We start from the raw sequence: 19,916 nt of genomic DNA, 5'->3' as shown, positions 1-19,916 counted from the left end.
CTTGTTGTTGGTAATACAAATGAAATATAAAGTTCAAATGTTACTTCGCCGCTTTGGTACACCGGCGAACTTTTTGAACAAGAAGAGTGATAAAAAATGTGGTTTTGTTCAAAAAAACATACTTTTAATAAACCAATTATTTAACTAGATACTTACTTATACAGTATATTATCACCTCCATATACCTTTGTACAACGTATACCTGGGTTCCCGACATTGTATTATTGGTCGATGGGCAATCCACTTTCTTTAAAAAAAGATTTTTGAATGTTGTGTAATATCGCCTGATGTTAGAAGTTTGTTATCCATTGCAGACGCTGGGCATCCTAGCGGGCTGCCTGCTGCGCGACCAGCAGGAGAGCGGCGTGGAGTTCCAGCAGCTGCCGCACCACCGGCTGCTGCTGATGCTGTTCCTCGACATGGACGCGCCGGAGCCGGTGCTGGAGGCGATGAACTACCAGGTCACTCGCCAGAATATAATGTAATCATAGCGGGTAATCTGCTGCGAAGACCACTTGCTTTCAAACTTGCGACAGCCTTTAGACCTCTTCAATCCGGCCCTATCGCAAAATTTGTTTTTAGCGGATACCTACTAACTATAAACTACCTCTCTACCAAATTTCGCATTTATATATTAAAATAAGATAGAAGACATAGTGGTTTGTATGTGCCTGTTTAGAATAAATATGATGTAATAAGTCGAGAATGTCGCGATTTAATTTATCAATTTTTTTGGTTTCGCAACTAGATGAAACTTTGCCCAGTGAAATTTAGGAATATAGCCACCAGCAAGGCGTTGTCGACGCGACGACATGATCCCGGCTTAGCTGCTCCACACATCGCGTGGATATTCCAAAGTCGCACCGAGAACTGACACATCGGGGCACTCCGCTGCTGACTCTTACAAATCGTTTGCTTCCCTTGCGGTCTTTAGCTTAAGCTGCCTTCGAAGTAACTACTGACCATGATATAAATAATAATAAACAAGGTATGAGCAATCGTTTTTGTCCCCAGATATTGACTGCTTTCTGCCACACCCTGCGGCTCGTGCGCCCCGCCGTGGCGCCCGGCTTCTGCTACGCCTGGCTCGAGATCGTGGCGCACAGGGCCTTCGTGCACAGGGTGCTCGCCGCCACGCCGCAGCAGAAGGTATTCTCGCACCCTGGCGCTGCCTTTGGCGTGGTTACTTTGTATGATGTACGATTGGCCGTGAGACGCCATTCTCGAACCAATATGGGAGAACTATTTCATTTAAATGATATGTTCATTACGACATTCACTCGATCATTCGACAGACCAGCAGTAGCGTCCGTCCACCGTCAAAAAGGATAACCGGGGCCCATGAGCGGTTATCGATGCCGTCAATGCTTTTGAGAGCTTGCGATGTCTCGGCGCCTTCAAAGTAGGTCAGATCGGTAGGCAATTAAACAAACGCAAATGCAAAGTTACCAACCAACGTGTCGACTCCTTCGGCCTTGGTAAATTACTGAAGAGTGGGTAGGATTATGTATCTGTAGAATTTTTTGTGTAATCGTGTGTTTCGCTCGACCGTGGGCCTCAGCACGGCAGCGAACAGCAACGGGCCCCACACTCTCGACACGAGTTCGGTAACACGCGATGCTAACACCGTCAAGACAGCGCGACAACAACACACGCAGCAGTCTGTACAATTACGCTTCTAACCAACAAATGGACACACGAAGTCGCCGCCGCACGTCCGACACTAAGGCGACGTGCGTTTCGCGTCAACTCGATCGCTCGACTGCCGTGGCACGCCGCGCCTGCAAGCCCAGCGCCGCGAGCGAGCCACAAGCGCCGCGAGCGAGCCACAAGCGGCGCGAGCGAGCCACAAGCGCCCGCTTATGCACACAGACACGCGGCGCTTCAACGCCAACGCCAATGATATATATTAATTAATATTATGGTCGTTTTTGTATCGGTTCCGGCGTCGCTCGCAGGGCTGGGGAATGTACTGCGAGCTGCTGGTCGACCTGCTGCAGTTCCTGTCGCCGTTCCTGCGCAACACGGAGCTGGCGCCGCCCGTGGCCAAGCTGTACCGCGGCGCGCTGCGGCTGCTGCTGGTGCTGCTGCACGACTTCCCCGAGTTCCTGTGCGACTACCACCACGCGCTGTGCGACGACATCCCGCCCAACTGCGTGCAGCTGCGCAACCTGGTGCTGTCCGCCTTCCCGCGCGACATGCGCCTGCCCGACCCCTTCACGCCCAACCTGAAGGTGGACCTGCTGCCCGACATCGCGAGCGCGCCGCGCGCCGCCGCCGACTGCGCCGCGCGGCTGCCGGCGCGCCTGCGCGGCGAGCTGGACGCCTACCTGCGCGCGCGCGCGCCCGTCACCTTCCTGTCCGAGCTGCGCACGCACATGCAGGCGAGTGCCTCACCTGCAGCACCTTCTGCAGCAGAGATTCAGTTGTTTAATACCTACAATCCTACTATATATTATGGTTTTTTGCAGTTTGCACGCGACCTTTATTTAAAGCCTTTGTAATTGCCGACAACGCGTAGGTGCGGGTTAGACCTGTGTCTTTCGATCGTTTCTTATAGCGCATAGTGATTGGGTCTTAATCATTGGATATTCGGGTAACGGGTCTTTCGTGTTTGTGAATTAGATGCAGCTAATTGTTACACTAATGTAATGAAAATAAAGTTCAATTTAGTGTTGTGAACAAAAATCCTTTGCTCTCTACCGTTCGCACCAAATCGGGTCGACTGATCGAGTCGATTATATGCAGCGCTGGCGGTCGGCGCGTCGCCAAACGGGTCAAACAAGATCGAATCTTTTAGACGTCCGATCCTATCACTCACGCACAGGTACTGATCGGGTGTCAGAGATTCCATCAATCGTGTTCGACACAGGACTAGTACGGGTTAATAACCTTAAATAAATTAAAATAAAATTTTAATTAATAGGTAACTTCATAGTTAATATGAGCCGATACTTGTACATATGTATTCTGTGTCGAAGCACAGTAATAGGTTAAAGTAAATGACCTCAAAGTGACACTCGTGATATTATAATCTGCCGTCATATTGTGAACTGAAAATACTGATTACAATTTAGCGTGTTATTTTTGGGTATATTATAATCTATCGGAAGTGAAACTGTTAAATTGTCAATCAGGATAAACTTACCATAGAGTTACAAAAATATTACAGCGGGCTTAATAAAAATAGTAAAAAATTACAATGGTCAAATCAAAGAAAAAAGAACAAAAAGAAAATAGGAGGGGTGACCAGTGCGTTTCCTAATTTTATTTAAACACTTAATTATAAACACTGTTCTTCTATTAGTAAAATGTTGTTATTGTTAATTATAAGTATAATTTAGTCAAATCTAAAGTTAGGTTAGGTTAAAACATGACAAATCGGGAAGTAAAAGTGAAATTCTTGAAGTATTTCATTTGACTGACATATATATGTGTGTTTCTTTCCTAACTCTATGGACACAGAACGGTCTGGTGTAAGGCCGACCAATCAGGGGCAAGTTCAGACAGTTGACGTTTTAAGATTGCAATATGACGGTTTCACTTCCGATAGATTACAATATACCGAAAAATAATACGTTAAATTGTAATCAGTATTTTCAGTTCACAATGTGACGGCAGATTATAATATCACGAGTGAGATTATAAAGTAACGTATTTGATAATTGAACGGTAACACATCCACTGTGCGACAGGTGGAGGGCGAGCCGGGGCGGCGCTACGACAGCCGGCTGATCAACGCCGTGGTGCTGTACGTGGGCACGCGCGCGCTGGCGCAGCTGGCGGCGTGCGGCCTGGCGCCCGGCGCGGCCAGCGTGGCGCACTCGGCGCACATGGACGTGTTCCAGAGCTTCACCGCGGACTTCGACTACGAGGGGCAGTGAGTACAGGCGACAGCTGCGGGGCGCGGGGGGCGCTACGACAGCCGGCTGATCAACGCCGTGGTGCTGTACGTGGGCACGCGCGCGCTGGCGCAGCTGGCGGCGTGCGGCCTGGCGCCCGGCGCGGCCAGCGTGGCGCACTCGGCGCACATGGACGTGTTCCAGAGCTTCACCGCGGACTTCGACTACGAGGGGCAGTGAGTACAGGCGACAGCTGCGGGGCGCGGGGGGCGCTACGACAGCCGGCTGATCAACGCCGTGGTGCTGTACGTGGGCACGCGCGCGCTGGCGCAGCTGGCGGCGTGCGGCCTGGCGCCCGGCGCGGCCAGCGTGGCGCACTCGGCGCACATGGACGTGTTCCAGAGCTTCACCGCGGACTTCGACTACGAGGGGCAGTGAGTACAGGCGACAGCTGCGGGGCGCGGGAGGCGCTACCACAGCCGGCTGACTGAGTTTCAAATTTCATTTATTTCAAGTAGGCTCAATTTACAAGCACTTTTGACACGTCAGTTGACTATTTGTAAAGATTCTACCACCGGTTCGGAAGACAGGTTCTGCTGAGAAGATACCGGCAAGAAACTCAACAGTTGCTGTTTTGAAATGAAAAAGTCATACAGTATTATAATTTACAATTGACAACAATTTGATTCTTATAGTTTTACTTCCTGTGTGAAGGTGGAAGCTGATCCAATGGCCTCCAAGCACCTTTATCGTTAAGGAACTCATCAATAGTGTAGTAACCTCAACTAAGTAAATGTTTTTTTAACACATTGCTTAAAGTTGTGCATTGGCAGGTCCATCACAGTCTTGGGGATCTTGTTATAGAAGAGTACACCCAAACCTACAAAAGATTTTTTAACTCTTTGGAGACGATATGCAGAATTAACTAATTTATGCCCGTGTCTAGTAAGACGTGGGTTTAAATCTCCTTTTCGTTTGTACAAATTAATATTTTGTCTTACATAGACTATACTGTTATATATATACTGACAGGCTACTGTTAAAATGCCTATTTTTTTAAACTTTTGACGAAGGGACTCGCGTGATTTTAGTTGATATATTGCTCGAATTGCTCTTTTTTGAAGTACAAATATAGATTGTATATCGGCAGCCTTGCCCCACAACAAAATACCGTAAGACATTACGCTGTGAAAGTACAAAATAAACAAGCCTAGCTGTATCAACATCAGTAAACTGTCTTATTTTTCTCACTTACACTGCACTTTCTGAGCTAAGTTTACCAGACAATTTTTTCTATATGAGCACCCCACTTAAGTTTACAATCCAAGGTCACCCCTTGAAAAACTGTGGAATTCTCCATTTTCAGTGTTTCACCATCGATCATTATAGACTTATCTATTTTTATGACATTTGGTAATGAAAACTCAATACATTTAGTTTTCTTTGCATTTAAAAGTAAATTATTTGCAGTGAACCAATGCGACACATGTGATATGGCACGCATTTAAATCGTCAGAGTTATCTTTATTTCTGTCGGTCTTAAAAATTAAGGATGTGTCATCAGCAAACAGTACAATCTCACAGATGCCGCTAACATGGTGTGGTAAATAATTTATGTACACTAAGAATAGAAAAGGACCCAGAATTGAACCCCGTGGAACGCCCATTATGGTAGTAGAACCGTGCGACTTTGTATCATTTATGCATACATTTAGTGTTCTATCATTGAGATAAGAGGCAATGAGATCAAGAGCAACACTTTTGATTCCATAGTGGCTTAACTTAAGTAAAAGAGTGTTATGGTCAACGCAATCGAATGCCTTGGACAGATCACAGAACACACCAATAACATTTTTAGAACTTTCCCATGCTTCATAGATGTGTTTTAAAAGTTTAGCACCTGCGTCAGTTGTATTGCGACCTTTTGTAAGGCCATACTGTTCAGGATGAAACAAGTTATTTAAATTAAAATGACTTAAAAGTTGATTTAAAATGATTTTCTCAAAAACCTTGCTAAGTGTTGGCAATATTGTAATCGGTCTATAATTATTAAGATCTGATTCTCCTGATTTAAAAAGTGGTATCACTTTGCCATGCTTCATTAGGTTCGGAAAAATGCCTAAGTCCACACATTCGTTCAAATAATAGCTAAGTGGGGAGCAATCACATCAATGATGTTTTAACATTGCCTCTTAATAGTCTCTGGGCTTCCGTAGCAGACGAATCGAGTGAATCTGTTAACAAGTTAGGAACATTCTGGAAAAAGTCTTCAAATGCGTTAACAACCTCGTTATCAGTGTTCATCTTCTTATCATTGACAATTAACTCATAACTCATATCACAATAATACAATAAATTTGCCTGATTCTTTATTAATTATGTCCCAGGTAGTTTGTACCTTGTTCTCAGACTCAATTATTCTGTTTTTGATGTGTAACGATTTTGCCAGAATACAAACACGTTTGAAAATTTTTGAATACCTTTTAACATAATCTAAATAAATTCGCGTTTGATTATATCGTTTTTCCTCGTACAATTCGTACAATTTATCTCTACTTTTGTAGGTCACAACACGAGCCTGACGTCAGGTTTCCCCTCATCATCTCCCTGTGGTCAACACGGCCCAGAGGCAACCCTAGTCAGTGCTCCACCATTGACGGTCACCACACAGTCACTTCACTATCAAAACTACATGTCACGTGGTCACACCACTGTCAATGTCCACTGTCACTGTGATATGTCTGAGGTGCCCACGTAACACGTGTAACCGTCAGCGTCCGCCAGGTACCTGTTCCTGAACGCGGTGGCGAACCAGCTGCGCTACCCCAACAGCCACACGCACTACTTCAGCTGCTGCCTGCTGAGCCTGTTCGCGGAGGCGCGCTGCGCCGCCGTGCAGGAGCAGATCACGCGCACGCTGCTGGAGCGGCTCATCGTCAACCGGCCGCACCCCTGGGGGCTGCTCGTCACCTTCATCGAGCTCATCAAGAACCCCGTCTACAAGTTCTGGAGCCACGACTTCGTGCACTGCGCCCCCGAGATCGAGAAGTGAGTACTCTCGTCCGAGCGTTGTTGCCGTCGCGCGCCGAGCTGCCTCGTCAGACGGTGGCCGGGGCTCGAGATATGTGTGCCGAGGGAGCTTTGATACGTAGTTTTTAATTTAGAAATCTGGCGCGACAGGAATCAGCTTTTACCTATGGTCAACGTGAATGAGCCATTTTCCTCTAAATGTTTAAAAAAAACAATTGTCATTGTAAATAAAGCGTGTAAAATAATTTATGATCACCTTAATTGAACTGTCTTCAAATCCTAAAACTTAATGATTTAATCGGCGTTAGTTAATTCATCACCGTGTTGGCTTCACAGTGCTCAGAATGTAACACATACCGTGTTAATTTTCGCTTTTTAGTATATTTTTATGATTTTAAAACACCATATTCCTATGGGAACGAGAACTACGCGGGTGAAACTATGCAGGTGATTGAGATGAGTTGATTTGAGAAGGCTGAATGAATAATAAACTGTGCGTGTCTACTGTCAACAAATTTAGGTGATACAAGTCTCAGTTCTAAGTCATATTCAATCGAATGAAAAGGTTACATAATGAAAATATATAATGTAAATTATCTAGGCGGACTACTTGGTTATGAACCGAGCGTCTGTATGTGTTAAGCGATCAAGAGTGACTGACGTTAAAATACATTGGCCGACGCGTGGCGGCAATGTGGCTTAGTTGGCATGAGTATTAGGGCCGGAACACCCCAACATTTTAAGTTAGTAAAAATTGATACGAAATTACGTTACAATACAAACATACAGTTGAGTTGGTTACATTGAGTTGGTTAACACCGAGCTAATGTATCGGTAAATGCTTACGTCGTAGTCCGCTCGCCGGCGAGTGGCGGCCTGAGACTACATGTATACATGCATGTGTATACATTGAATAAAACGTAGTGTAAGAGCGGGTGTATAAAAAATGTTGATGGTCGATTCTATAATACTACTTACATTGAAACTTAAGCTAGAATTTAAAATACATATTTAATAATTGCGAAAATTAAATGAATGATTGTAGAATGAATAATTTATTTATGTATTTATTTAATAATACATTTGATCGTTAGGTGCAGTGTTAGTCAGAGATTATTGTAAAGGTGGATAATATTCTCCCATTCAATATATAAAATCTTCTCATTCAATATATAAAATCTCTCCCACTGCCAAGGGTCACTGGCAGAGATCTCTCTTATAGAGATAAGTGTTTCCTTGTCCACTGTTTTTCTTTTTACTTTTGTGTGTTACTAATATTGGTACAAAAAAAATTGAAAAAAAAATCACAAGTTTTGCCGACGAATGTACGCGCTGTGATCTTGCAGGTTGTTCGGGTCGGTGGCGCGCTCCTGCATCGCCGAGCCGAGCGGCGCCGAGCCCAGCTGACTGCGCGAGTGACCTACAGTACGCACATACAGCACGCACTAGCATAGCCTAGTGTGGAACGAACTAATGTTAACCATTACTAATGATAGTCTGGCCAGGAATTTTTGAGGCAACCTACTCGTAATATATTTTTTGGCATACTAAATACTAAATTTGATATAAAACACTTTTAATCCAATAAAGATATGGGTGAAGGTCGTCTCTAATACGGATCCCGGACTATTTGTCATAGTCCTATAGAACCTTTACGGCTTAAACCAACTAATCGTGTTGTGTTTGAATCTCAGAAGCAGCTCGCTGCGCCGCCACTGCTGACGTGCCCCAACGAGCACTGGTGCCCCTACGAGCGCGTGTGTCCCTACGAGCACTGGTGCCCCTTTGATCACTAGTTCCCCCACAAGCGCTTGTGCCCCTACGACCACTAGTTCCCCTACGAGCGCATGTGCCCCTTCGAGTGTGTGTGCCCCTACGACCACTAGTTCCCCTACGAGCGCATGTGCCCCTTCGAGTGTGTGTGCCCCTACGAGCGCGTGTGCCCCTACGCGCACTGGTGCCCCTACGAGCTCGTGTGCCCCAGCCGCGGCGAGCGCCCCTCGCGTGCTCTGGTGCCGGCACCCTCTTTTTGAATAGTGGCAGATATTGATTATTTTATTAAGTTAAATGAGTACCTAAGTATAAAAACAATCTTATATGTTGTTATGTAGTAATCTACAGTCAGTGATTCCTAATTATTTAAGAAAAGGTGTTTTTGTTTATAGTTCTTTATTTTTGCGTAGCAAACTGATTCTGTATAAGATTAACTATTTTCGTATAATAAAAATTCAACAATATTTCAATGGTTTTATTTCATTATAATTAGGCAGAATACGCTAGTTTGAATTTCATAATTTTAGACTTTTCTACTACTTCGACTTTGTACCGAAAAAATTTCAAACTCACCTCAAGCGAAAAGAGTCTTTGAATATGGTGTAGAATTGAATGTTACGCATAACCGTGCTCTCAGAATACGCTAGTTTGAATTTCATAATTTTCGACTTTTGAGCTACTTCGACTAAGTACCGAAAAAATTTCAAACTCACCTCAAGCGAAAAGAGTCTTTGAATATGGTGTAGAATTGAAAGTTACGCATAACCGTGCTCTCAGAATACGCTAGTTTGAATTTCATAATTTTCGACTTTTGAGCTACTTCGACTAAGTACCGAAAAAATTTCAAACTCACCTCAAGCGAAAAGAGTCTTTGAATATGGTGTAGAATTGAATGTTACGCATAACCGTGCTCTCAGAATACGCTAGTTTGAATTTCATAATTTAAGACTTTTCTACTGCTTCGACTTTGTACCGAAACAAATTCGAACTGATCTCAAGCGAAAAGAGTCTTTGAATATGGTGTAGAATTGAAAGTTACGCACAGCCGCGCTCTCAGAATACGCTAGTTTGAATTTCATAATTTTAGACTTCTACTACTTCGACTTTGTACCGAAAAAATTTCGAACACATCTCAAGCGAAAAGAGTCTTTGAATATGGTGTAAAATTGAAAGTTACGCACAACCGCGCTCTCAGAATACGCTAGTTTGAATTTCATAATTTAAGACTTTTCTACTACTTCGACTGTGCCGAAAAAATTTCAAACTCACCTAAAGCGAAAAGAGTCTTTGAATATGGTGTAGAATTGAAATTTATGTATAACCGCGCTCTCAAAATACGCTAGTTTGAATTTCATAATTTTAGACTTTTCTACTATCAAGAAATAGGACAAAAGGACAAAAGAATCAAATAGCAATGTATGAGCCGAAGCACCCAAACCCACCGTGCACTATTGAACTGGGGCCGCGGGTCACACCAAATGAAACACCGGCTTGATCTCGTTGGGTTGGGTTTATTTAAAACAAACAATGTAGGTAACAATAATGGAGCACCAACAATCAGACATTAAAAAAAACTTTTAAACTGTTAAAATTAAAAAGAACTGGAGACATGTGGGGCATGTCAGTGAAAGTAATATCTAACATCATTGATGTCATTGCTCCCCACTTAGCTATTATTTTTAATGAATGCGTGGATTTGGGTATCTTTCCGAACCTAATGAAACATGGCAAACTGTTACCACTTTTTAAATCAGGTGACAAAACTGATGTTAATAATTATAGACCAATTACAATACTGCCAACACTTAGTAAGGTTTTTGAAAAAATCATTTTAAATCAACTTTTAAGTCATTTTAATTTAAATAATTTATTTCACCCTGAACAGTATGGTTTTACTAAAGGTCGCAGTACAACTGATGCAGGTGCTAAACTTTTAAAACATATATATGATGCATGGGAAAATGCTAAGAATGCTATTGGTGTATTTTGTGATTTGTCCAAAGCATTCGATTGTGTTGACCATAACATTCTTTTACTTAAGTTAAGCCACTATGGCATAAAAAGTGTTACACTTGATCTCATCGCCTCTTATCTTAGTGATAGAACACAAAAGGTATGCATAAATGATTCAAAGTCTCGCGGTTTTTCTAACACAATGGGCGTCCCACAGGGTTCAATTCTGGGTCCTTTTCTATTCCTAGTGTACATAAACGATTTACCACACCATGTTAGCGGCATCTGTGAGATAGTACTGTTTGCTGACGACACATCCCTAATTTTTAAGAGTGACAGAAGTAAAGATAATTCCGACGATGTACGCATGTGTCGCATTGGTTCACTGTTAACAACTTACTTTTAAATGCAAAGAAAACTAAATGTATTGAGTTTTCATTACCAAATGTTATAAAATTAGATAAGTCTATAATGATCAATGGTGAAACACTAGAAATAGAGAATTCCACAGTTTTCCTGGGAGTGACCTTGGATTCTAAACTTCAGTGGGGTGCTCATATAGAAAAACTGTCAGGTAAACTCAGCTCAGCTGCTTTTGCAGTGAGAAAAATAAGACAGTTTACTGATGTTGATACAGCTAGACTTGTTTATTTTGCGTACTTTCACAGCGTAATGTCTTACGGTATTTTGTTGTGGGGCAAGGCTGCTGATATACTTTCTATATTTGTACTTCAAAAAAGAGCAATTCGAGCAATATATCAACTAAAATCACGCGAGTCCCTTCGTCAAAAGTTTAAAGAAATAGGCATTTTAACAGTAGCCTGTCAGTATATATATAACAGTATAGTTTATGTAAGACAAAATATTAATTTGTACAAACGAAAAGGAGATCTAAACCCACGTCTTACTAGACACGGGCATAAGTTAGTTATTTCTGCATATCGTCTCCAAAGAGTTAAAAAATCTTTTGTGGGTTTGGGTGTACTCTTCTATAACAAGATCCCCAAGACTGTGATGGACTTGCCAATGCACAACTTTAAGCAATGTGTTAAAAAACATTTACTTAGTCGAGGTTACTACACTATTGATGAGTTCCTTAACGACAAAGGTGCTTGGAGGCCATTGGATCAGCTTCCACCTTCACACAGGAAATAAAACTATAAGAAATTGTAATTTAATTGTTATCAAATGTAAATTGTAATACTGTATGACTTTTTCAAAAGAGCAACTGTTGAGTTTCTTGCCGGTATCTTCTCAGCAGAACCTGCCTTCCGCACCGGTGGTAGAATCTTTACAAATAGTCAACTGACGTGTCAAAAGTGCTTGTAAACTGAGCCTACTTGAAATAAATGAATTTTGAATTTTGAATTTTTTGAACAATTTGGCAAACCGATGGCTTGCCTCATATACCCTACTATGAACAAGTCATAGCGCGATCCAAAGTGTGAGTGGCGCCATCTAGTGCCACTGCACGTAAACATACCGCCCACCAAAGAAATTTGTGGCGAAATGTCCTTCATTATTCCGCCCACCGTGACTACTTGAGATGTTCTTGGTGAGAAGTTTACAAGGTTTGACTTTACTGACCTACATTCCAAATTTTTCAGATTTTACTTGACATGATTTAAAATTTATACAAAACTGTAAAATGAATTTGAACTTGTAAACAAATCATACTTGAAATATAAACTATACTTAACAATAAATTATAAAATGAACTTAAAAATGTATCTATGGACTCTATAAGATTATAAAGTCAAATTAAAATTGATCTATGAACTAAATATACAACCATCAAAGCATCAATTATTTACTTTGAATTTAAACATTGATTTTATTTAACTCTGAAACTTGCCCTTAAATTTTAGTTTGATTACAATACTAAAGTATAAAATGAATTTGAACTTTAAAAAATAACTAAAATGCTAAATTATAAATGAACTTAAAATTGATCTATGACAAAACTGTACCGTTATATAAAAGCTATCAATTAGTTGACTTTGAACTTTATTTTTATTTTACCATGAATTACATTAATTTTAGACCTTTTGAAAGTAGTATTGTTCACCTTGATAGCGATCACACGGGTTATACTATCAGTACGTCGGTGCTTTTCCACAATTTGACCTATTAACCAGCTGCCAGGCGGCAGGAGAGGACTTTGTAAGAGAGGACTTTTGAAGCTTTAGATCACTCTTTGAATAAATTGCCATCTTGTTGAAAAGATTACGTTTAACATTAATTTGTTCTCCAGTACAACTACCAGAGGCTCTCCAATTGAAGTAAGTAAATCTCCAAATATAGATATCCTTTTGGTAGGATGTTTTCTGAAAATGTATCGACAAGTGACCCAATTGCTGCTTCCGACACGACCTATGATCTCGAAATTTGAACTGTCAAATTAACTATTTAGGTATTTAGCCAGTCGAGAACAATAGCGGAATTAGTCCACGCTCGAATTTTGTCCTTTATGAACATCCACGACTGTAGTATCACAATTAAAATCTAGCCACCAGCGTTGTGCCACAAACTTCGTTTCCTTCGATTTTCGTTGAAGACACCATAAAATATGAATAAACCACGGTTACACATGCTAGTTGAGAAGTATTCTAAAATCCGTATTCAGTGGTAACATTCATTACTGGATCACTCAACCGTCGGGGAACGAGTCCTGCAGTAAGTTGTTCTAGTGCTCTACGGTAAGTGAACCATTAATTTTGTAGTTCTTTCAAAAATTAGCTCGTCTAACTGACCTTTCTAGCTATAGTTTTTTAATAATTAATTTTGCTTTTATAATTAAAGTTGCTATTCATCCTAGTAGATTGTACAGATATGCTGTAACTAATAATATTGATCCTTTTGTTTCAGACCCGGATGATATCTCCGGCAGATTCACCGAGTAAGTAAAATGATCTTCACTTCTGTCTAAGATAAGTAAACTTTATTTTATTTTCCTTTATATACTTTTCTTCTTTTGTTCTAGAACTCTTCGTTGTCCTTTATCCTTTGATCCTTTAGGTACTTTTGTCCTGTATATGTTTGCCCTGTTTGTCCTTGCTGTTGTCCTAAGTAGTATTCCTGTCCTATTTGATCTTGAAGTCTTGTCCTATTTGACCTTGTTAGTTGTCCTGTTTGACCTTGTTAGTTGTCTTGTTTGACCTTGTTGTTCTGTTTTTCCTTGTGGACCTGTTTTCCTAGTGAGACTGTATAAGTGATCTATGTTTGACCTTGTTGTCCTGTTTGACCTTTTTGTTCTGTTTGACTGTTTGTCCTGTATGACCTTGTTGTCCTGTTTTTCCTTTTTGTTCTGTTTGACTTTGTTGTCCTGTTTGACATTGTTGTCCTGTTAACTTTTTTGTTTTGTTGTGTTTTAAATATTTATTATATTTAATAATATAATTTTTCGTTTCAGCTCTTCCTCTGTCAGACCTGTCAGCATACTTTTGGCACATAAAATTTCTTCCATTTCCTTTCAATACATCAGTTTGTAAGACCGATATATTTTCCAGACTATTACTATTGAACTGGTTTTGACATGTTACCTTGCCTGTCAGAATCCAACCTAAACTGGTGTTTTGTGCCAGAAGAGTGCCTGTTGGATCCTTTTTAATGCCATCCTGCAGAATTTGGCTGTACACTTTCGCTCCCAACAATGGCTCAATTTTATTAGGCCTATTAAAATGTGGATCAGCTAAACTGAAATTCTGCAGTTCTATCCAATTTATTTCATTAATTCTTTTTTCAGGCAGATAACTTGTGATGTCTTTTAATACGTATGCTGTTATCTCGATTTTATGACCTCTGTTGAATCTTGATTTGAACTTAATAGTCACTAAATTTTTGGAGTTAATAGCTCGATCTCCTCCAAGTCCCGTTATGGTTCCGTTTACTGCAGTCTTCTTGAGCTGTAACCGTTTCACAACTGATTCGGTTATGAAACATGCTTGTGACCCCTTGATCTATTAGTGCCCTAATATTTAGATCTCCAGTTTCAGACTCGGCTTTTACTAATGCTGTTGCAAGTAAAACCTGTCCGTTACTAGAGCTCCTTTGAGTTGATAAGCAGGAAACTATTGGTTCAGCACTAGTTGTAATTCTAGCACTCTCAACTGGTTCTCTTGCTGTTGAACTGGTTGCTCTACTCTGGCTCTCCTGATCTGGATGCAGAAGTGAATGATACCGTTTTCTGCAATTGTGGATTCTGCAAGTTCCAGATTTTCTGCACTCTTGAACTCGATGGTTACTGCCTAAACAATTAAAACAGATGGAATTATTTGCTACAAAATCGCGTCGTTTTCCTACATCTTCACTTGCAAATTTTTTACAGAAACATAATTTATGACTGTCTGAGCAAAATTCACAACGTAGTTTACGAGTATCTGACTCATTCGTCGCAACAAAAGTCTTTGGTCTAGAGCTAGTACCACTGGTACGCTGTACTGAAGCTTTTCTCGACTCTACAAATTCTAGTGCACGAAACCGATTCTCAATAAAACATTTGAACTGATCTAGAGTTGGCAAATTATTCAAATCTACTGAGCTCGAAATATGTAGCTCCCACTGCTTTCGAGTCTCTTGATCTAATTTAAAACTGACTATATGAATGATAATAATATCCCATGTGCTCACATCAATATCTATATTTTTCAAGGCATTTAAATAATCTATGGTTGTGTCTATTAGTACTTTTAGACCCGACGCTGATTCCAAATTTATAGGTTTAATACTAAATAAACGTTGCAATATACTGTTTGCCAAGAACTTTCTATTATTATATCGTTGTTCTAATAGTGACCAACATTGATTATAATTTGCTCCCGTAATCGGAGTGTGCCGAATTAGTTGTTCGGCCTCATCCGTTAAGTGAGACTTTAAATAGTGTAGCTTTTGTACACTATCTTAAGTCTCGTTATTGTGAATTAGGGCCAAAAATAAATCTCTAAATGTGGTTCATTCCGAATATTTACCAGAAAATGTGGGAATGGTAATTTTTGGTAATTTTACCCACGAATCTTGCTGTTGACCTGATACAATAGCTTTTTCCTTACTAGGTTGTTCTTTAGAATACTGATTCAATATTTTTTTTAAAGATGATTTATATAGCAAATAAATATCTTCTGTAGCTTCATATATTTCATTTTGGACATATTGTTTATTAGATAAAACATCTGGTTCACATATTTCGTACAATTTTGTGTTATTCGACCTAAAACTTAACCAATCATGTTCTAAATTCTCTGATTTAACTTCTATATACTCGCAATTTAGCCTGTCCTTTGGTGTTTTCTTAAAATTGGAAATCCCCTTTTTAATTATATTATGCAACTCATATTGTACATTTAATAAACCTTCCATGGTTGAACTAACAAATTAATAAATACTGCAAATTATTTAAATTAAATTATAATTGAAGTTAAAACGAAAAATGAACTTAAAATGATCTCAAACTAAATTACTATGATGTTCTATAAACAAGCAACAAAGTGTATTTCACAAATATCAACAAATTGAACAAAATGTTCTATTAACCAAAATAATTCTATGTTCCAATTTCAAATCACAAAAAATTACAAGTCTTTTTGCTACCAAAAATCTTCTAAGTTAATATTTTTTCTTAAAAATTTTACAAGTGTTTTACACTTAGTTAACTCTGGCGGAAATCGGGCATAGGTTCCCCGTTCTCTCGTTTTTAGGGAACTTATTCTAAGTCTTAATTAACATGCAATTAATTCTAAGTTACTTTAACAAATTACTCTAATTTATCTTCCAAAGTCTATTTTAAATATTGAAATTTTAAAGTTATTTGCACCAATGAAATTAAGTTCAATTTACTTTATCATTACATTTAAAACGTCACTTTTGACACTTGACACTTTTTGCACTCACGTGTCACATTGACAGCTGTCAATGTGATTTGAACTCCTGTCCTTTGTTAATCTGTGGTTGATGTCCTCTGCTGTCACTTGTCACCGCGCTGTCGCTTGTCACCAGACCTCTTCTAGCGTCGATAGCGCCCTCTGCCGGCGCCTTCCGTCGATGCTACGTACTCGGTTTCTGCAGCAATCCACTGCGAGTACGGCGGGTGGTCTCCAATGACCACTTGTCCTCAAAAAATGTCCTCGGTTCCCGATATCCGGCTATCGTAGGACCAATGTATGGGCCGAAGCACCCAAACCCACCGTTTGAACCGAACCGAAAGTTCACCGAAGTTTGAACTGGGGCCGCGGGTCACACCAAATGAAACTACGGCTTGATCTCGATGAGTGTTGGGTTTATTTAAACAAACAATGTAGGCACTAATAACTGAGAACACCAACAACTAGGCAAAGTAATGGCTTGCCTCATATACCCTAGAATGAACAAAGTCATAGCGCGATCTAAACCGTGAGTGGCGCCATCTAGTGCCACTGCACGTAAATAACTTCGACTTTGTACCGAAAAAAAATCGAACTCACCTCAAGCGAAAAGAGTCTTTGAATATGGTGTAGAATTGAAAGTTACGTATAACCGCGCTCTCAGAATACGCTAGTTTGAATTTCATAATTTTAGACTTTTCTACTACTTCGAATTTGTACCGAAAAAATTTCAAACTCACCTAAAGTGAAAAGAGTCTTTGAATATGGTGTAGAATTGAAAGTTACGTATAACCGCGCTCTCAGAATACGCTAGTTTGAATTTCATAATTTTAGACGTTTCTACTACTTCGACTTTGTACCGAAAAAAAATCGAACTCACCTCAAGCGAAAAGAGTCTTTGAATATGGTGTAGAATTGAATATTACGCAAAAACGCGCTCTCAGAATACGCTAGTTTGAACTTCATAATTTTAGACTTTTCTACTACTTCGACTTTGTACCGAAAAAATTTCGAACACATCTCAAGCGAAAAGAGTCTTTGAATATGGTTTGGCATTGAAAGATACGTATAACCGCGCTCTAAGAATACGCTAGTTTGAATTTCATAATTTTCGACTTTTCAAGTACTTCGACTTTGTACCGAAAAAATTTCGAACTCACCTAGAGCAAAAAGAGTCTTTGAATATGGTTTGGCATTGAAAGATACGTATAACCGCGCTCTAAGAATACGCTAGTTTGAATTTCAAAATTTTCGACTTTTCAAGTACTTCGACTTTGTACCGAAAAAAATTCGAACTCACCTAGAGCAAAAAGAGTCTTTGAATATGGTTTGGCATTGAAAGTTATGTATAACCGCGCTCTCAGAATACGCTAGTTTGATTTTCATAATTTTCGACTTTTCAAGTACTTTGACTTTGTACCGAAACAATTTCGAACTCACCTAGAGCAAAAAGAGTCTTAGAGTATGGTTTGGCATTGAAAGATACGTATAACAGCGCTATCAGAATAAGCTATACTATGCACAAAAATTAAGGGAGCAGAAAAAAAATCCAAATTTTTGGGGGATTTTCAACAGGCTGTAACTTATACAAAAATGGTCGTACAGCAAAAAAATAAAAAGCAAATTGTAGCTCTAAGTGTTTAATTTTTGGATCTGAGTTTGAAATTTTTTTTTTGAAAATATTTTTTGAGTAATCATAAGAAAACCACCGAAAAAAAAAATTTCGAAATTTTTTTGGTTTTTTTTTTTAATCTACGGACGTGGAAAAAATTTTTTCGACTCAACCTCCATATGGACCGGATAGCTTGTTTATTCAGATTTAATTTCGTTTTTTTTAAATCTCGAAACGAGCATTACTCGCTGAGATATCGATGTTTGAATGGAAAAAGATCAATCAAAAATATTGTGGAAACCACTGACGTTAAGTGTGTCTTTTACTGTTCAATATACCCACAAAAACCCTACAAAGTTTCAATTCAATCCAGCCAACCGTTTTTTTTTCCCACTTGATCAAATTTTTGAAAAAATTAAAGGAGCAAGAATTTCGCTCTGAAAATGTCATAATTTTTTTTTCTTTAATTTTTCAAGTCACTAATAGAGAATTGAGAGAAAAATTATAAAAAAAAAATTTTTCATTTTTGATAAAAATTATGACATTTTCAGAGCGAAATTCTTAATTTTCGTAATCAAAGACAAAATGATCTTTTTCCATTCAAACATCGATATCTCAGCGAGAAATGCTCGTATCGAGATTTAAAAAAAACGAAATTAAATCTGAATAAACAAGCTATCCGGTCCATACGGAGGTTGAGTCGAAAAAATTTTTTCCACGTCCGTAGATTAAAAAAAAAACCCAAAAAAATTTCGAAAATTTTTTTTTCGGTGGTTTTCTTATGATTACTCGAAAAATATTTTCAAAAAAAAAATTTTCAAACTCAGATCCAAAAACTAAACACTTAGAGCTACAATTTGCTTTTTATTTTTTTTGCTGTACGACCATTTTTGTATAAGTTACAGTCTGTTGAAAATCCCCCAAAAATTTGGATATTTTTTCTGCTCCCTTAATTTTTGTGCATAGTTTAGTTTGAATTTCATAATTTTTGACTTTTCCAGTACTTCGACTTTGTACCGAAAAAATTTCGAACTCACCTAGAGCAAAAAGAGTCTTTGAATATGGATTGGCATTGAAAGATACGTATAACCGCGCTCTAAGAATACGCTAGTTTGAATTTCATAATTTTCTTTAAGAATACAACGACTCCGCCGATTGCCGGTCCCAAGCCCGGATGCAAAAGGAGGAGGGTTAGCAGGAGAAGACCCACCTGCTGTAAAAGGTCAACGCCGATCCTCAGGTGGCGGTAAATAACCTGACACACGCGCCAATGAAGCGGCAACCAGTGGCCGTGATGAATCGCTTCTAAAAGACTGATCACAGGGTTGGGTTGGGTTGGGTTGGGTTGGGTTGGGTTGGGTTGGGTTGGGTTGGGTTGGGTTGGGTTGGGTTGGGTTGGGTTGGGTTGGGTTGGGTTGGGTTGGGTTGGGTTGGGTTGGGTTGGGTTGGGTTGGGTTGGGTTGGGTTGGGTTGGGTTGGGTTGGGTTGGGTTGGGTTGGGTTGGGTTGGGTTGGGTTGGGTTGGGTTGGGTTGGGTTGGGTTGGGTTGGGTTGGGTTGGGTTGGGTTGGGTTGGGTTGGGTTGGGTTGGGTTGGGTTGGGTTGGGTTGGGTTGGGTTGGGTTGGGTTGGGTTGGGTTGGGTTGGGTTGGGTTGGGTTGGGTTGGGTTGGGTTGGGTTGGGTTGGGTTGGGTTGGGTTGGGTTGGGTTGGGTTGGGTTGGGTTGGGTTGGGTTGGGTTGGGTTGGGTTGGGTTGGGTTGGGTTGGGTTGGGTTGGGTTGGGTTGGGTTGGGTTGGGTTGGGTTGGGTTGGGTTGGGTTGGGTTGGGTTGGGTTGGGTTGGGTTGGGTTGGGT

The 19,916-nt window shown here is 40.1% G+C and overlaps 2 protein-coding genes across 4 annotated transcripts in view; one reads left to right on the top strand and one right to left on the bottom strand.

The window, feature by feature from the left end:
* Positions 1-9,109, top strand: part of LOC112043877 (CCR4-NOT transcription complex subunit 1-like) — a 31,301-nt gene extending 22,192 nt beyond the window's left edge. For 2 of the 3 annotated variants that reach the window (XM_052888312.1, XM_052888311.1), the window contains exon 10: positions 315-460. In XM_052888312.1, coding sequence (XP_052744272.1) covers positions 315-330 — 16 coding nt within the window. In that variant the 3' untranslated portion in view covers positions 331-460. Of the gene's footprint in view, positions 1-314; positions 462-1,014; positions 1,150-1,958; positions 2,385-3,695; positions 3,881-6,626; positions 6,891-8,218; positions 8,298-8,566 lie in introns of those variants that run through there. The other variant, XM_052888313.1, reaches the window with a different exon arrangement.
* Positions 9,110-14,668: 5,559 nt separating this feature from the next.
* LOC128199301 (uncharacterized) overlaps positions 14,669-19,916 on the bottom strand; it is a 10,074-nt gene continuing 4,826 nt past the window's right edge. The window contains exon 2 of the mRNA XM_052888271.1: positions 14,669-14,845. Coding sequence (XP_052744231.1) covers positions 14,669-14,845 — 177 coding nt within the window. The remainder of the gene's footprint in view (positions 14,846-19,916) is intronic.

Source organism: Bicyclus anynana, chromosome 22 (assembly GCF_947172395.1).
Source record: "Bicyclus anynana chromosome 22, ilBicAnyn1.1, whole genome shotgun sequence".
In the NCBI taxonomy this organism is placed as follows: domain Eukaryota; kingdom Metazoa; phylum Arthropoda; class Insecta; order Lepidoptera; family Nymphalidae; genus Bicyclus; species Bicyclus anynana.
The sequence above is the reverse complement of the archived record's forward strand: the minus strand, read 5'-3'. Positions and strand labels throughout refer to the sequence as shown.